At 36.4% G+C, this 18,608-nt stretch overlaps 1 protein-coding gene across 1 annotated transcript; it reads right to left on the minus strand.

Moving 5' to 3' along the window:
• Positions 1-1,273: 1,273 nt before the first annotated feature.
• On the minus strand, positions 1,274-17,088 carry mapk15 (mitogen-activated protein kinase 15). The gene is made up of 14 exons (XM_053491363.1): positions 16,640-17,088; positions 13,093-13,191; positions 11,531-11,560; positions 11,146-11,236; positions 9,557-9,687; positions 9,249-9,412; positions 8,999-9,138; positions 8,750-8,807; positions 7,594-7,731; positions 7,281-7,386; positions 6,309-6,642; positions 5,468-5,601; positions 5,179-5,331; positions 1,274-1,666 (listed from the first exon to the last, which is right to left on the minus strand). The coding sequence occupies exons 1-14, from the start codon at positions 16,706-16,708 to the stop codon at positions 1,598-1,600; spliced, it is 1,716 nt and encodes a 571-aa protein (XP_053347338.1). The 5' UTR covers positions 16,709-17,088; the 3' UTR covers positions 1,274-1,597.
• Between the last annotated feature and the right edge of the window lie 1,520 nt (positions 17,089-18,608).

Here is an 18,608-nt window from a genome sequence, read left to right on the forward strand (position 1 = left end):
CCTCCGGGTACTTCGGTTTTCCCACAGTATAAAGACATGCAGATAAGTCTAATTGGTGTTCCCAAATTGTGTGTGAAAGAGTGTTAGTGTACATTATGCTGTGTGCATGTGCGCCCTGCGATGGATTGGTACCACGTCCAGGGTCTACCTCGCCTCATGCCCAAAGTTACTTCGGATAGGCTCCAGGTGCCCCGTGACCCTGTATACCGAATAAAATGGTATGGGCGATGAGCATTTCTTCAAAATTTTAAATTGTACTTTTTTTGAAGGTTTAATTGCACATTTAATATTAGTTATTATATTGCAATTTGTACTTATTGTCTTTGACAATAAATAATGTGTAAGGATAGTAACTCAGGTTTCTTTATTGTAGATACACGTACACTGATTATAGTAGCAGGTCTCTATTTCCATTCATTCATTTTCTATACTGCTTATCCTGTAAAACACAGGTACTGAATTAAAATTTAAGAAGGTCCGGACAATAACATTTTCTTTGAGCTGAGGTCCGAATTTCATGTTTGTGGCAGGATTCATATATCTATATAATGCTGTATTATTTATAAGTATTATAAACATCTAATAAGCAATTACAATTTTTATAGCATTTCAATAATATTTATTACGTTAAACATTATGGCCACAAAGCTGTTTAGTTCCAACCCCATGAGTTCTCATCACATTGTGTGTGTATGGAAATGCTCTTACTTTCACTATTAAACATAGCTCTGATTTTTACCATTCAACTTCACCAAGTGTTTAAGTAATCTTTGTTCATGTACATCTTTTACACAGTTGACGGTTCAGCACTATCCATCTAGGTTTTGATAATGTGTTGATAAAGGGTTCTTAACCCAGTTAATCCAGCTTTTAAAAATCTGATTAGTTGCTTTCTTTGCTCTTTTATAGCCCAACACTTTGACTTTTCTGAAATGGTAATTTTTTTAGGCAGGCAGTGTATATTTGTTTTCTACACCCCTAATCTGTAGAAACATTTGAATTATTTAGTTAGTAACCTAGTAACCCAGTGCAAGGATCTATCTAAGTCGCTTTGGATAAGATCGTCTGCTAAATGTTCAAATCTAAATATAAATGTAACTGAAATTATCCTCAAAAGTAAACAAGTGACCTTTAAGTTCGGGGCATGTGTCACATTTAATCACATAAAAAAATAAAAAAAAAAAGCTGCACTGCATTTACGTTCCCAGGAAAGTTCGAAAGCTTGACGGTAACAGCACAGTGCCAAACCTTTGTACATTAAAACATCCACACATTCAAAAAGTTTACAAATCACATTTATTGCAAGATCATTTCTCTATACAAGATTCGATCTAAATAGTCCAGAAGAGCTACAATTATTTTTCTTAACAGTCCACCATACTGAATTACTGACATTTGACATTATCCCACATGATGCAGTCTGCAGCGACAGATTTTCCGATTGAATATGTAAATACATAATCATTCTAGGAATCTATAGCTGCTGACAATCCCAAAGCAGGTTGTTCAACTCCAATCTCTTGATGTTTCCATGTGCTTAAGAGTAGCTGCCCAGTTTAGCTCAATGGTCTCTCAAAGAAGAAACACTTAAGTTGTTCTAGAAGACTTTCTTAACGAATCTATGGGGAGGTTTTGCAGTCCGAGGCTGAGAAAGGGAGCGCTGGTTCTGCACAGCCAGACAACAAGAAACAATGAAATAAAGAATACGTTAGTCAAGTAGATATTCACTACTATCAGTACAATTCATGGGATGTGATTTCATAAACATGTTTTTTCATCCTTTATTTATTTAGGAGGTTGCAGCCTTTCAAGGATCATGTTTCTAATTCTAAGTCTATAAACAGAGAAAGATTTTACAACGTATGGATAAATAATGAACTTAGATAATGAGATATAAATAAAAAAAAGAGTATAAAAGCCTGACCTAATGAAATAAATCAATCTTTTTCATTACAGAGGTTAAAGTGATTGTACATGTAAAACCCCTTTCCTAGTAGTAAAAAAAAGTAGTACAAAGTGCTTGCTTTAACAATATCAAAAACTGACAGATGAACACGTGAAACATTGCCTGTGTGTGACGGGAAGGGCTCAATCATGTCATATTCTCTTTATTTAGCTAAAATATACTTCAGATCAAATACCTAAAAAATACATCTACATTTTCAGCTTTTTATATTATTATTCAATATGTGAATATTTAAACTGGTGTACCATTAACATTTCTTAACCTTGAGATTTCCGGATTCATCCTTTTATGGTTAGAGAATAAACTAATTAAATAAGACCAACTTGTACTGAATCAGTTAATCGCTATTAATACAGTAGGTAGCTACACACCTGAAAATTCCAATATTCACTGTTCACTTTTTTAAGTAATCAAGAAGTTTAAAGCAGCAATCCACATCCATATTTAACCTGAGCAAATGCAATTGAGGAGTACGGTTAAAGAGCCAAACATTTCTCCAAGCTCGTAAATGCTATTCTTTGGAACCAACTTACTGTATATGGTTAATTAAGACTTTAAATAAAAGCTTTTAAGCCATAAACATGTAATGTAGATTTAGTTTGAAAAAATATAAAGGCTATGCAGTGACATCATAGAGTGAGCTTACAAATAAAATAAAAAAATATGTCATCCTTACCACTGTCATTAATGGAATAATACAGTATGCAATATGAAATGAAACACCACATTATACTTTTTAGCCTTCTCCAAGGAATGGGAGTGTGTAGCAACAGCATCTAATCCAATAATCAGTAAGATATAAACCAGTTACAGGCAGCTTCGTCTAACCCAATATCAGACACTGTTATGCATCACATGTGTGAAAGCTTCGAGATATAAGACTGAGAGATATAGCACTAGCAACAGTTGGCAGCGATCCCTTCCACTGATGTGTCACAAGTTTGTAAGCAGTATCAGCATGTCGATGCTTTATGTTATTTCCCTTAAGCGATCCATCAACTTTGGATTGTTGGTGTGTGATGTAACAGACTGCGACAACAGGGTCACAAAGCTATGTTTAATATCGATCTTTCACATCTGGTTGTGAAAAAAAGGACTAACAAAGGAAGAATTTTAAGTCACAGAGTGACATAAAATCCCATATAAGCTGCCCAATAAAAGATTTTGTGTAAAAGTTTTTAGTGCCAACAATTAAACTAGAATACACATTCACTCCTGATTTGAGACTTACAATATGCTTATGTCTATACATACTGTCTAATAAACATAATTAGTTGTGCTTGCAAAGTATTACTTGTATTATCTTGCAGGCTTATTTAAAAAATATATATATATTATTCTTCTGTACAAACTTTGGCGCGTAACTACTTCTGTACTGTTTGTCGTAAACCCATAAAAGAAGTGTCAAATCGTGTGGCTTATTTGGGAATGGGGTGCTATGACTTGAGCTCCCGGGCAATTTTTTTGCCCGAAAAAAATCCTTTAGACTTTACATTGAGAGCAAGAATTTTGTCAAAATATAAAATGCCACATTTAAAGAGGCTTGCAAGCTGTGTCAGAACATACCCAGCAAGAGGGTATAAGCTGTACCCCAGGGGCACAAGAGGTGTCTGAATTTGCCCGATTGACATACTGGATAATGAAGGTACCCCCCATAGAAACAGGAAGTGCTACCATTTGCATTCCCTGCTATGATAACTTCCATAGGAACTTTGAAACTGAGCCTAATTATTACTATAATTGTATTATTTTTATAATAATATTCATATTTGTAATGATATTCATATATTATTATATTTATAATTATGAATATAGAAATTATTATTACTAATAGTAATTATTATTTATGCTAGGATTACTTTTCTGCACATAGTTAAAATCTGTTAATTTATTAGCCTTTTGGTTTTCTTTACTATTTCTGCTTGTTGCCAACAGCTGATAAATACTTGGATATAAAGTATTCGGATTTTATTTATTCAACAAAATCCCCTCAGTAGCACGAGTTATGACTTAAATGCAGTGCAGCTCACAAAGCATGCAAAGTAATGAACATTGGATTTATATAATTCCATCTGACATAAATTGAAAAACATCAAAGACATTGATTTGTGAAAGCTTGAAATCTGTGAAAACCCCCATAAATGCTTAATGGAAATGTTGTATTAATGTCAAGAGTGTCAGGGAAATTCTCAGGATGAAGTGATCTCCAAATGCCCTTTTGTCAAGAACATTTACCAATTAAAAAATTTAGCTCCTAATAAAGTTGCCTGGCTGCCATTAGTCAGCTCAGATTACATGATAACCCTTAACCTTTTCATAATGTGCCCAGGCTAATGGAGTGGTAGTTGGCAGGACACCGCAGGCAGACTCTCAGAGGGAAAAGATTGCTCATATCAATTCTCAGAGAAATAATAAGCATGAACTGTCTCTGCCAGGTGGGGATTTTAGAGGTATTATGTGGGCATTGTTTGGTGTATTTTACCAAACAAAGCTTTTATTTGAAAAAATGTGTCATGCTCTAACGGAACAGTTGTGCAGCTTGGGAAAAGCATGGGCGGGTTTTAACTGGCGCCTGGTTTCTGTATGTCTCAGTAACTCTCTTTGTCGAGGTTAACAATTATTTGTGTGTAAAATGTACATTTTTAACTACTTGATGTATATTAAAATGTGTATAATTATGATATTCATAAAAGAAAATATTATTATTATGATAAGAGAAAGAGAGGAGATTCAAAATAAAAAGTTTGTGTTTGTGTGGCAAATCGAATTAACTATACACTGTAGCAATTTAAACATTATTATTGCATTGTATTAATTCTTTTAAATATTTTTCTAACATAACTTTTATTTAGAGTTTATTATCAATTAGGTGGTTTAATAGACTAAAAAAATTGTCCCCTAGAGACAGTTGATGGAGTGAAAGAGAAGGACATTGAGCTATGGCCAACCACCCAGGAAACAAAAACAGTGAAAAAGAGACATGGAGTGAAAGAGGCTACATTCTATTTGAATGTGTGTTGCTATAATTGAACAGTTTATGGTGTAAATTACGTTAGTGTTTGGCTTGAAACTGTAAATTTTGTTCCATGTGCTGCTAATTAACTCTGAGCACCTGCCACTCTAAAGCTGTCCACATGACCCTGGTGAAGAGAGCGATAGAGAAGGACAGTTAGAGAGTTGGAGAAAAGAAAACTCATGAGAAGGGCACTGACCAGCCGTGCAGAGGTAATGCAAAGGCCTGAGGTCAGGTTGGGGTCTTCCTCCCGAAACAGAGCGCTATTCTGAGGCTGTAAGAGTGTGAGGGAGAACAACCGGTTGCCTCGTTCGGGGGCTGACTGACCACGCTGCTGTCTCGTCTCTACACCCTGTACGGATCAAAACACACCATGATCAAAAACACAACAGTCTACAGGATGATGTAATAGTAATATTAACAAACATAATATTTCCAAATATATCTACTTCAGGGGTCTGAGTCAGAAATCAGGCATCAGGTTTCACCTTGTGAGATGCCTGTATGGGTAAGATGCTACTGCTGTCATTGCTCTGGGACTGCTGTGCCACTTTTCTGCCAAATCGGTTATGTTGGTGCTGACCAGCCAGGGTAGGATTACTGGATGGTCTGACCACATCACCTGATAAATAAAACATGTTCTGATATTATATGTTCACTTATACCAGTAGTTAAGATGCAGTACTTTGCAAAATGTCTTAGGCAATGCACATAAATGCTGTAGAGCAATAAAAAAACTAAAAACAACCTTTAAAGCCCAGTAAGCAAGATTTAATGTCAGTATTTGATTTGACAGCGCTTTGATGACCCTTTAGTGTCATGCACAATTTGTGTACTATTTTAAATAATTATCTATGAAGGTTTACTGAGCATCCTGCAGAACCATCCACAATTCGTCTGAGGATGTTTAATCCAGCTTATTTTTTTGCATGCAAAACCCAGCAGCTTCCTTTTTAGGGCCCAAGCACTATGACATCAGCCCTATGTCACTTTTACTGTATGTTATAGTATGTGAAAAGTGCAAGTTGTGCGGTGCAACGGTGTGCCCGATGACTTTTGGAGGTCTTAACGTGTTTAAAAAAAAACAAACAAAAAAAAAACCCACAGGTGCGTGGGCTCTTCTTTCTTTTCATGCCATACAAATATCAAAAATGTTTTTGTACAAAGAGAATAATAAAGAAAAACAATAAAAAAAAAGTAAATACTAAAAGAAAAAAAAAAATGGTGCATAAAACTTTTGCACAGTACTGTATAGAAAAGCGGGGTAACTATAAACCCCATTTAGACTTCATAAATTGTGTACTAATAGTACAGTAAAGCAGGACTCACTGGACACATGTGTGATTGGGTTATAAGATGTCATGGTCACGCTGCCATTTGCAGCTGGACTGCTTCTGCCAACTCCTGGTTGTGTTTGATCTTGCACAAACACCGTCTTGGCAGGGACTGATGCTGCTCCATGTTGGGTTTTGCTGTGTTGCAACAATTTCCTTTCACCTGTCCCATCACACTCATTTCTTTCAGCCTTCTTGCACTCTTTATCATTTGCATTTGCTTTATCCACTTCATTTTCCCTGACATCTTTTCCAGGCTTTCCCTCAGCTTTCTGTTTAAGGTGAGCTTTTTTTGCCATGTGGCGGGATGCCCTTTTCTCCAGAATCATCTGTTCAGAAGAGATTCAGAGATCAGAGAGCAACATTTTTGTACTTCAACACAGTACTAAGTATGTTAATATAATAAATTTTAATGTAAAGATGTACACTGGCTGGCCAAAAAAAAAAAAAGAAATCACAATTTCAGAAGGGCCTGTATCAAACAAAAAAAGGGGATTAATGAAATTGAGTTATGAATTGTCTAAGACATTATTAAAATCTGGGAGGATGAACTATCAATTTTACAGAAGAAATGTGGGGTAAGAAAATTATCACGAATGACTAAAACTTGACTATTAAAAAATCTAAGTAGAGATCACAGATATGCTTATAAATCAAAGTAAGATCATTTACACACACACACACACACACACACACACACACTTAATGCGATGAGAACTCACAGGACTGGGACTAAATGGCTGGTTGGCAAAAACCACTTGTTAGCGAGACTAATTTTTTGTTAAACATTGCTAGCATGCTAGCTTCATGGAAAAAAATGAAGAAAAAAAAAGGTCATGTGGTCTGATGTGTCCAGATTGACCCTATTCCACAGTAATCAAAGGTCAAGACTGACAAACGTAACATTATTACAGTGTGCAACTTTTTATTGGCCAGACAGTGTATAAAATGGCTACATCATTGAAACCTCATAGAGCTTGTTTCTGTATTGAGTCACAGAGAGCTGGACGTCATCATCCACAGCGAGAATAACTTCGTAGTCCAGACTAGGCTCCCTGGACGGGTTATGAAACCTTCAGTGGAAAAACAGGAAAGTGGGAAGATATTTACATGAGGCAAAAAGGCAAAAAAAATAAATTGCAAGCTTAAAGTGTAAATATTCCTTTTATACAGTATTTTTATATGACTATTTTTAAAGTACTATTTCCACTTAAGCCAAATTCATACAATGTTTATTTAAGAGAAACAAAATAAAGTAACAAGATTTTTTTTTTGTATACTTGGCCACATAAGAGTGCTGGAGAGCCTCTTCTGCGGTTAGCCTTTTATCAGGATTGAAGACAAGCAGGCGTTGTAGCAGATCAAGAGCATCAGGTGGCACTGAAGGCTGCATTAAATCCCTTAATGGCACCTGTGGCCTAGACAGTCACAAAAATGATGTTCTCTGTGAGATTAGCTGGCATGTGATGAGGCTGAGTCATAATGAAAAACAAATGGGAGTATCATAGTGGCCAAAGCAAGAAGGAAACACTAAATTCTGCAAAATATAGTGTAAGCTATATTACCAGTAGTTTGTGGATAAATAACAATCAAATTCATATAAGCTTGCCAAATATATTTCACTAGTCTTTGAAGCATGGATATGGGGATTTGTGTTTATTCAGCTACGGGGCTCTGTGCAGGACACTCGAGAATCCACCCTAAATTTGGCAAGCAATTTCTTAATGAAGCTCACATTGTGTATAGGGCTACTATAGGATCATGCTGGAGCAGGTTCTAGCCTCCGAGTTCTAGTGAAAGAAAACTGGAAAACACTTGTGAGCATGAAACTCTATCGCAAGAGTTTCATGCTCACAAGTGTGAGGAAACGAGACAGTAATTACATTTATATCATTTGCCAGACGCCTTTATCCAAAGCCTCTAATATTTTATTTTATTGTATATACAGTAAGAGTAATTAAGGGCTAAGGGCGTTACACATAGTGATTAATGGTGGTGGTGGGGTTCGAACCTGAAACAACCTACTTAGGTGACCCTAATAGCTCAGGTTTCTCTTCAATCACACATAAATTATTTGAATTTCTTTTAACTGAAGCTTCCTGTGGAAAGGAACATTGATGACTATCTTATTTTTGTAAAATTTGCAACTGCAAAGCTGCTTATCTTTTGTGGTTTAATGTTAGAACTTGCAAGAATTTGCCTTTTATCTCTGTGTAGGATTTTAAAAGGTGTTAACACCTACCATCCCGAGGTAAAACTGGGGTCAGTGGGCGGGGCTCAGGACTGAGAAATTGAATCCGCTATCATTCTCTGCCTTTTGGGTAAGATCATCATCATGTGTATCATCGTAATTATCATATGGGTGTGATGGTCAGGTGTCCACAAACTGTTACATACAGTTCTGTCCATACCCAGTTTATGTCTTTGGTCACGTACCTAAGCAGCATTCTCTGAATAACAGATGCTCCATACTCTGACCTGATGGCCACAACATCTAAGAGTAAGGAAACAGGACCAAATGAATACCAACAAATCCTATCTGGGTAATCATACCTAAATCTCATGCTTAGACTATCTAACAATCGTGCTACTTGATCATGCCTACATGTTTTGAACCTCAACCAAATCAATTCCTCAGAGCTCTACTATGTTGTTATAGCAATTGTGATCATAAAGTTATCTGACCTTCTGGCACAGGATGTTGAATAGCACTCATAATTTTCTCTATCTGGTTCATGGTAGACGTTCCAGGAAAAAGTGGCTTGCCAAGCAACATCTCACCCAGAATGCAGCCCAAACTCCACATGTCCACTCCTTTCGTGTACCTAAACAACAGATAGAAAAGTAAAAAAGAAAGTAAGAAGAAAAAAGAAATCTGTAAAAAGTTTAATATTACATTCAAAGAGTAAAAAATAAAAAAATGTATAAATTGTACCTAGTGGAGCCGAGGAGAATTTCAGGAGCACGGTACCACCGCGTTGCTACGTAATCTGTTAAAGCAGGATTCACAGCATCTTCCTGCATCTGGGAGAGGGAGCGCGCCAAACCGAAATCACACAGTTTGACAAAGCAGTCTGCATCTAGTAGTATATTCGAGGGCTATACGACACAGAGATAGATTGCAGAAAATATTTATTATGTAAAAAAATATATACTTATCATGTTTCCTAGCTTATCCAGAAATAAAAATATTATCAAATGTTGTGTAGCTCTACATTAGAACCCACATGCATGAGAACCTACCTTCTGGTCTCTGTGGATAACGTTCCCTGAGTGTAAGTATTTAGTGGCTTTGAGAAGCTGGTACATGATATAGCGTTTATGAATGTCCTTCAAAAGGCTGCCTTTCTTAATAACAGCATGCAGGTCGGTATCTGGAGAAACAGTAACAGTGTTACAGTATTCCTACATGACCTGTAATTACTCCATCAACAAATCAGACAAAAACATTTGAAGAGGCTCAACCATGTTGGAATTTCTTTTACATTTATTTTATATATATTTACAACATCATTGGGTATCCTCACGTCTTTGTCTGATGTGTTGATGAAGTAACTAAATATATTTAAACATAAAAAAATAAATAAAAATTATGAAAAATAATTATAAATTTCAAATAGTTTAAAAATTTACAGATATAGTACATGTCAAAAGTTTGGAAACACCTTCTAATTCAGTTTTTTGTAAAATATTTTCAGATACATCTTAATATCAACTGTTCGAAGGAGATTATTGCATGTTTTGGTCACCTTTAGTATTGTTTTACAGCGTAGAAAGAAATAAAAATCAGGAATGACCATGGAATTAGAAGCTGTGTGCAAACTTTTGATTGGCAGTGTATAGAAACTACAGTGTTTTTCAACAGAAGACATTTCTAAGGTAAACTCACTAACTTTAAAATTGAATTTTAAAAGCCTGCTTACTTTTTTCCAAAACAGGCAAGAAATGATTAATTTATTAATTAATTTATATTCTACATTGCTTAATCTGCATGTCTTTGGGAGGAAATCTGAGAACCCAGAGAACCAAGCACGGGGAAAAAATGCAAACTCCATGCACAGAGACGTGAGGCGGGAACTGAAACCTGACCCTGGAGGTGCGAGGCGACAGTGCTAACCACTAAGCCATTGTGCTACCAGATGTATGAATTGCAAACAGCAAAAACAGGAAATTAAGAACTCACAATTCACAGATAACAGCTCTGACAAGGTTAGATAAGGTCACAGTTTAGTACTACACAGTGTGTGAGTAAAGTTTACATGTTCTCCCCATGCTTGGTGGGTACTCTGGTGTAATCTGACAGTCCAAATATATGTACAGCATGGATGGATTGGTATTAACAGATTGCCTGTAGTGTATGATTAGGTATGGGAGTGTGTGAGTGCTTGTGCCATGCAATCAGTTGGCACCCCATCCAGGGTGTACCCTGCATTTGGGCCAAATGTTTCCGAAATAGGCTCCACACCCACCATGATCCTAGACAGAATAAGCAGTATAGATAATGGATGGATGATTTATCTTTTGAATATGTTTTATCACAGTATAACAGCTAATATTACATCCTCTGTGTGCTTATTTTCATGGTAAATTATCTATTATAGTTGTAAAATTTTCCTTTGCACCTAGTCACTGTAAGTGGTATTTACTTGATATGGTTTTCCAAGTGACCCGTATCAGCTTAGAGTAAAGTCCAAAATTGGTTGTGAAATAAAGCTTAGAGCCAAAAACAGGAGCCAGCAACAAATTAAACAAAAGGGCAGCGTTGGGAAAACATCAACATTATTAGTTAATGTTCCATTTATTTTACAGCCTGCAAGCATATGAAGCCTCACCCATGTACTCAAACACCAAGTAAATATCTTTATCGTTCTGGGCTCGGATGACGTTGAGCAACTTGATAATATTGGGATGATCCCCAAACTCCTGCAGGACAGAAAGAACAGAAAGAAGGACCTAATTAAACATGCGAGCACTTAGATAGCAGTAATAGTGGCAATAATTTAGGTTCCGCTAGTCTAGACAGGCACAACCAAGCACTGATGGCTTAATCATTAAGTGCTGTATAATCTTAATTTTTATAAAAGAGTGTAATCATGGCTGTGACAGCCGGCATAAATACACATAAATACACAGGTCTATTTCTAAAGCAAAACAATCATCTGTTGTTGGTAATATAATCATACAAACATGTTATAATGTCTCTTTGTTTGCCCTTACCTGAAGAAGCATGATTTCTCTGAATGTTCTCTGCATGAAAAACAATACATAGGAAAATCAAATAAAAAAATCAGGATTGCAAAAAAATGCAGTACAACACTTTATTATAAAATTTATTATATATATACATATATAAAAAACATGCATAATCCGACATAATCTCATTTTCAATACACTTTATCCATCTATCAACAAGCTTTCGTATTCCCTTATTAAAAACTGTTTTAAGCTGAGCTGCGAGCCACGAATGCACCGCTGTCTTCACTTCTTCATCAGAAGTGAGTCTTCATCCTCATAAGGCTGCTTTCAAGAGAACAAACAGATCAGGACTATAGGGAGGATGCTTTAACGACCTCAAAGCCAACTTTTTGCAGAGTGTCGACAGTGTGGGCAGTCATGTGAGATCACGGTCCTCTGCATTTAATAAAGTTTAGGCTCCAGCTCTTTATTAAGCGTCTCACTGTAACAAGCACTGTTGATTGTTGAACCCTTTTCCTGATAATGCTTCAATACTAGCTCTTAAGAATCCCCGAAAACTGTAAGCGTTGATGAGGTTTCCAGCTGATGGTCGACTTTTGAACTTTTTCTCAGTCGGTGATTGAGAATGTTTATGTTCCATACTCTGCTGTTCACTCTCAGGCTCAAAGTGATGAATCCGTGTCTCATCACCAGTAATAATTCTCTTTAAGAAACTGATGTTTCGCATCGGGTACACCCTCAGACCAAGAAAAATAAAATCACTGCACGCTGCTATTCTTTAGTGCAAATCAAAAGGTGTCCTCATGGGGCGTCCATTTTTACAAATAAACTGGTGTAACACAATAATACCTGGGAAGACAGTAGCCTAAACGAAAAGTGCTGATAAGACTACAGAAGTATTAGGCAAAAACCTCCTTCCCTCAGTCAGAGCATTGAAGATGGGTCGGGGCAGGGACTTCTAACACGACAATGGCCAAAAGCACACCTGCAAAAACTTGAGTCACAAGAGTCACTTGAGAAAACCAAGGAGTGGCTCCGTAAGAAGCATATGGACTATTTAAAAGCAAAATAACTGGTCTTTAAGGGGCAGAAATCTGGCTGATAAGCAAGTGATCAAATACTTATTTGACACAGTAATTCACAAATAAATTGTTAAAAAATCATACAATGTGATTTCCGGATTTTTGATTTTAGATTCCGTCTCTCACAGTGGAAATGCACCTGTGCTGAAAATTGTAGACCTCTACATGATTTCTAAGTAAGAGAACTTCACAGGGTGATCAAATCAAATCATTTTTTTTGTGTGTCATGATGTTTTGTCTTGTCATTTGTTTTTTGTTCTGGGAGCTCTGTCACTAAAACTAATTTCTTGTACGTGCAAGCGTACTTGGCAATAAAACTCTTTCTGATTCTGAATACTTATTGACCTCGCTGTATACAGTATATAAAGGCACTGTAATAAAATAATTTATCAACACTTTATGAGCAATCATAATTAAGAAATACAAGTTAGTAGTCCTGTCCTATAAGACACAAGAGCATGTATTAATAAATTAATGTTTGTAGATAATAATGTTGTGTACCTGAGCATCAGTTCTATTCCTGAAGGCATCGAATATTTTTTTCACGGCCACTGTTTCTCCAGTCTTCCTGTCCACTGCCTTCCAGACGATTCCATACGCCTGTCATAAGAGATGGAAATTAAGAAGATATCAAATCATTGTACTTAAATAATAAGCATGAGGTGCCTTGTTGCTATGCAATGAGGGAAAAAAAGCAGTTACTGGAACAGAAAGAGCCGAGTCATTACTGAAACGTCAAGAGACAGGCTGAAGTAAACAAGCCTCGGCTAAGGAACAGTGGCAGGACGCAAACGTCACAAATAATTCTCATTATAACATTCCTCATATTTCTGACTTCTTGATGAGATACACGGAATTGAAAGAATTCAAGTGAGAATTAGTAGTCTGTTTTTTTCCCCTCCATCTTAATCTCTATAATGCATTAGTGCAGACAAAAAATAACAGACAAAAAAAAAAAACACAATCCATTTAGTTAAAAACTCCATTATAATAAAAGTCAGACGAATTTAAAAATACAACATGGACACAATGGCTTTAAGATGAGAAATGCACAAGCAAATGATTTACCAAACCTGTTACAGCATTATCCAACATTTTATACAGCAACAGAGTCAAATGTAATTACTATCACAAACGCATTATTACTTTAGAGACTCCAAAGTCGTCTCATACCTGAAAAGATAAATATGTAAATGCTGTTTAAAAAAAAGAAATAATAAAAAAAAAACATAGGTAATAAAACAGAATGTCAGGTCTTTCCAGTGTGCAGCAAATTAGACTGAAATTTGTGTAGGAATGAAATAAATAGAGAGTAGATCGAAAATCCTGGATTGTTTCTTTAATGTATTTAATGCAGTTTAATCTTCGGAGTCTGGTTAAATTATGTTGTTCGCAATTCACAGGCCTGCAGCTGAGTGTCTATTCAAAACCACATGATAATAATATATCCTGAATCCAACATTGGTAAATACTTATAAACACAGGATCAGAAATTAACACTTACACATTGCAGCAGTATCATGTCACCATCTTTAACAAGTCATGTGACTGCCATAAGGGTATGTACAACAATAAGATCCCCCTCATCCCTTTCCAACTATTGTCATGGGACCCACGGCGCGGTCACGTGACTTGCTGCAGATGGTGGACATGATGCTGCTGCAAGGTTCTCTGTTTTTTAACCCTGTGTTGATAAACTCATCATCATAATAAAACTGAATGCAACTTAATGTCAGATACAAGTCTGAGTGATGTTCAAGCCAAACCGGGACTTTTGATTGTGCAGAATATCAGAACGGTTCTGAGAGTAAAAAAATCCCTTTATTTCTCTATATAATCCCCAGCTACATCAATGCATTTATCCCAGCGTTTCACTTGTGCTTAGAAATTGTTCGCAGTACGCCGGAGCCATGATCTGACTCATTGCATCATGTCTAAAACACTAGCCTCCCAGGAACTTTTTTACTATCTTAAACATGTGGAAATGGCCTAGAGCAAGGAGCGAGGTCAGGATTGTTCTTCTAGTGTGCAAGTAGTGTTGGTAAATGAGTGTGTGCACAGTTCATACAGACAGATGCATCTCTTCCACAAGTTGGTGACAAGTTAGCAATAGATTTTCAAGGATCAGTGATCACTCAATGTTCACGGGAACAACTGCAGTGGACTCAGCCACCTCGGCGTGGATCATCATTTACAGACATACGGCCTTCTTTAAAACATTCACACTGTTCAAATGTTTTACTGAGTCTCATCACTGTACTGTCAATCAGCTTACTGTACACCTTCATTCACAAAAAGTTTATTCTTCTTAATATTCTAAGTATATATACATTTAATAGACATTTAAACTATAATTGATATGATGAGTTAATTCACATTGTTTAATAATTAAAGAGAAAGCTCCTTTTACATTGTGGATATTGTGAAACAGATTACTGTAATGTTTCTCACTATACTATTGTATGGCTGAAGGCAGAGATTGCTATCTCCAGATTAAACCCCTGGGCAAGAAGAGATGAGGAAAAGAAAAATGTCACATCAAGCAGGGCCGGAGTTAAAAATGTGTGTTATGTTCACTGCTTGGCAATGGAGGTACTGTACATGAATCACTTTCACCCCTGTAAATATAACCTCATTTACTACAAGGGTGAGTCAAAAATTATCCACACTCTGGCTGCAGAATTTATTTTGATTAACTTTTAGAAAAGCCAAATGCATAATTTTTTGACATAGTCATCTTGCTTTTTAATACACTTTGTCCATCTGTCAACAAGCTTTCATATTCCCTCATTAAAAAATGTTTTAAGCTGAGCTGCGAGCCATGAATGCACCGCTGTCTTCACTTCTTCATCAGAAGCGAATCTTCATCCGTACAGCTGCTTTCAGGGGAACAAACAGATCAGGACTATAGGGAGGATGCTTTAACGACCTCAAAGCCAAGTTTTTGCAGAGTGTCGACAGTGTGGGCAGAAGTCATGTGAGATCACGGTCCTCTGCATTTAATGAAGTTTAGGCTTCAGCTCTTCAATAAGCGTCTCACTGTAACAAGCACTGTTTATTGTTGAACCCTTTCCCTGATAATGCTTCAATACTAGCTCTTAAGAATTCCAGAAACTGTAAGCATTGATGAATTTTCCAGCTGATGGTCGACTTTTGAAATTTTTCTCGGTCGGTGATTGAGGATGTTTCCGTTCCATACTCCATACTATAGGGAGGATTCTTTAACACCACAAAACCAATTTTTGCAGAGGGTTGATAGTTTGGGCAGAAGTGTGCAGACGTGCATGATCACACCTGCATGGCAGCAGTGACTGGGGAGACAGTAGCCTTGAATGGGAAAATCACTGATAAGATGACCAACAGAAGTTTTTATATAACCAAAGTGCAGATCATTTTTGACTCACCCTCGTACATTGTTAGTTATTGCAAATACATAGTTATTGTGTACATAACACATTTGCACACACATTGCACACTTCTGGACATTTTTCATTCATTTTCACCTTTCATTTTCATTTAAATTTATTTAGTCTTGTACAGATTTTATATTTCTTATGTACTTTATATTTCTTATATATTTTTACATTTTTTAAATATTTTGTTTTACTTTCTTATAGTTAAGCTATTTATTTCCTATTTATTTTGTTTCTTTTCTATTTCTCCTTTTTTATTTCTTGTTAATTGGTTTTAAATTTTTTAAGGTTAAATTTGCATTTGAAAATAGGCCACTTGTGCACTGATGATAACTGCATTTCATTGGCTTCGTCTGTGTACTTTGCTCAGTGGCAATAAAGTTTAATCTAATCTAATCTACTGTTTATGGGCAGTTTTATTGACTTTTGAGCGCTGTTACAGAAATGAAGAAATATATACACGACAGTCAAAAGTTTGTGGACACCTGAGGATCATCCATTCTGGGGTCACATCTTCATACCTGTCATGTTCACAAAATCTCTGTGCATCAGTGGTGGCCTAAATAGTAACAGCTATTGTGAGAACATAATAAAAATAATGAAAACTTTAAATGATTTGTCCTGGTTTAACTCACCCCTTTCCCGAGTCTCCTCTTGATGTCATACTTCACTGTAATGTGCTCTTCCACTTCAGTCAGGTTCATTCTGTCACTCGATCTAAATCTCAATTTTGGCAAAAAAAAAAAATATATATATATATATATATATATTGCATTCACAATAGAAAACAGCTTCTAATGAAAGGTTTTGGGAATAATTTTGACCAAACTTCCTCCTTCACCCTGTTCTGTACTACCTGGAAAGAAAAAACACAGTCTCGCTAGCATTAGCTGTTAGCTCGCTAGTTTTAGACTAACGTCGCCGAATTGGCTGATATCAAAAAATTAAAACTTCGCATTTCTTTTATTTAAGCCTTCATATTAACAATGTGCTGTTAAAAAGTAATTAAATTGGATTCAATCTCCTGCTGTTTCGTTTACAGGGAGCTCGCGGAGCTGCGGGTTTGTAGACGTTGCCATGGAGACACGTGCAGCCGGAAGGGGCGGTTTCTTAAAGGAGCCGCAACAACAACAATGTGATCATAAGTATGAAGACACCTGGTGACACTTAGACCGAAATCAGTGGTTCTCAAGCTTATTCCTGTAGGAATCAGCGGATCAGATCTATAATCAGATATTGTTTTAGTGTTTGACATGCCATGCCACGCCCACTTCAATTAAGTAAAGGTTCTTAATTGCTTGGTTAGCTAAATCAGGTGTGCTAGGAGCTGCGAAAGCAGGGCAAAAAGATAGGAGAAAAAAACAGAGTACAGAATTGTACTGGATGTACATCTTTACTGAAACTAAAACCAGCCAGTTCAACTTCCAAAGTGCAAAAATAAAAATGCTTGGAATACTTGTTGTGAGGCTCAGGTGAGTTACTCTACAGTGGAACAAATAAACAATAATAAGATGATAATGAAGAAGAAGAAATTAGCAAAGAGGCTATTTACACAGATATGAGGTGATATCAAAAGGTTTCGAGATTTGCATGTCACAGATCCTTTCTCAAATGGACAGTAGAATTCATTGGCCCCCCAATTACGACCAAGCTTTAGTTGTCGGACAGATGGCCTCACATTTGCCTCTAGAATACTCTGTTTTACAGAAAAGTTTTGTGGTTGACTCAACGACTGCAAGGTGCCTGGGCCTCCTGGCTTCAAAAACAAGCCCAAATCATCTTTGCACATTGCACAATGCACAGTTATGAACACTATACAGGATTAATCATCTCTGCATTTTAGCACACTGCACAGTAATGGACACTCATGGACACAGCTCATCTGTACACTCATGGACAGTTGCACATACCGCGGACATTCATGGACATTATACATTTACACGTTTATGCCATTTGCACATTGCAGATTATGGACATTTATGGACCATGGACATCTACACACATGCACATTCGTACACTTCCTTCACATTTCCATTTATTTCCATTTAAATTTATCTTTATATATTTTTTTCATTGTATAGATAAGTTTTTTTTATATTTCTTATATATATTTTGAAATATTTTTTATACTTTGTTCTATTTATTTCTTGTTAATTGTTTTTACATTTTTAAGGTCATGGGGTGGTCGTTTAAGCATTTCACTGCATATTGTACTGTGTATATGAGTGTATATGTGACAAATTAAATTTCAATTTGAATTGAATTTGAATCACCCCTCCACCTCTGTTCTTGACAGTGGGTATGAGCCGTTTGGCACTGGGCATTTCTTGGCCATCTGTCCATAGGACATTGTTCCAGAAGTCTTGTGGTTTGTCAGTCATGCTTCCATGTTCTTTAAAAACAGATGTGGTTTCTCCTGGCAACAAACCTCGTTTTTTTTTTTTGTTGTTGTTGTATTTTTCTAAGCATTGCATGGCTTGACTTTGGGGACATGCTGGATCGTCCACTCCTGGAAAGATTGGGAACTGCCTTGAATGCATCCCACTTGTGAAATATCGTTCTCATTATAGAACATTGAATTCCAAATTGTTTTGAAATGGTTTT

Source organism: Clarias gariepinus, chromosome 3 (assembly GCF_024256425.1).
Source record: "Clarias gariepinus isolate MV-2021 ecotype Netherlands chromosome 3, CGAR_prim_01v2, whole genome shotgun sequence".
Lineage (NCBI taxonomy): Eukaryota > Metazoa > Chordata > Actinopteri > Siluriformes > Clariidae > Clarias > Clarias gariepinus.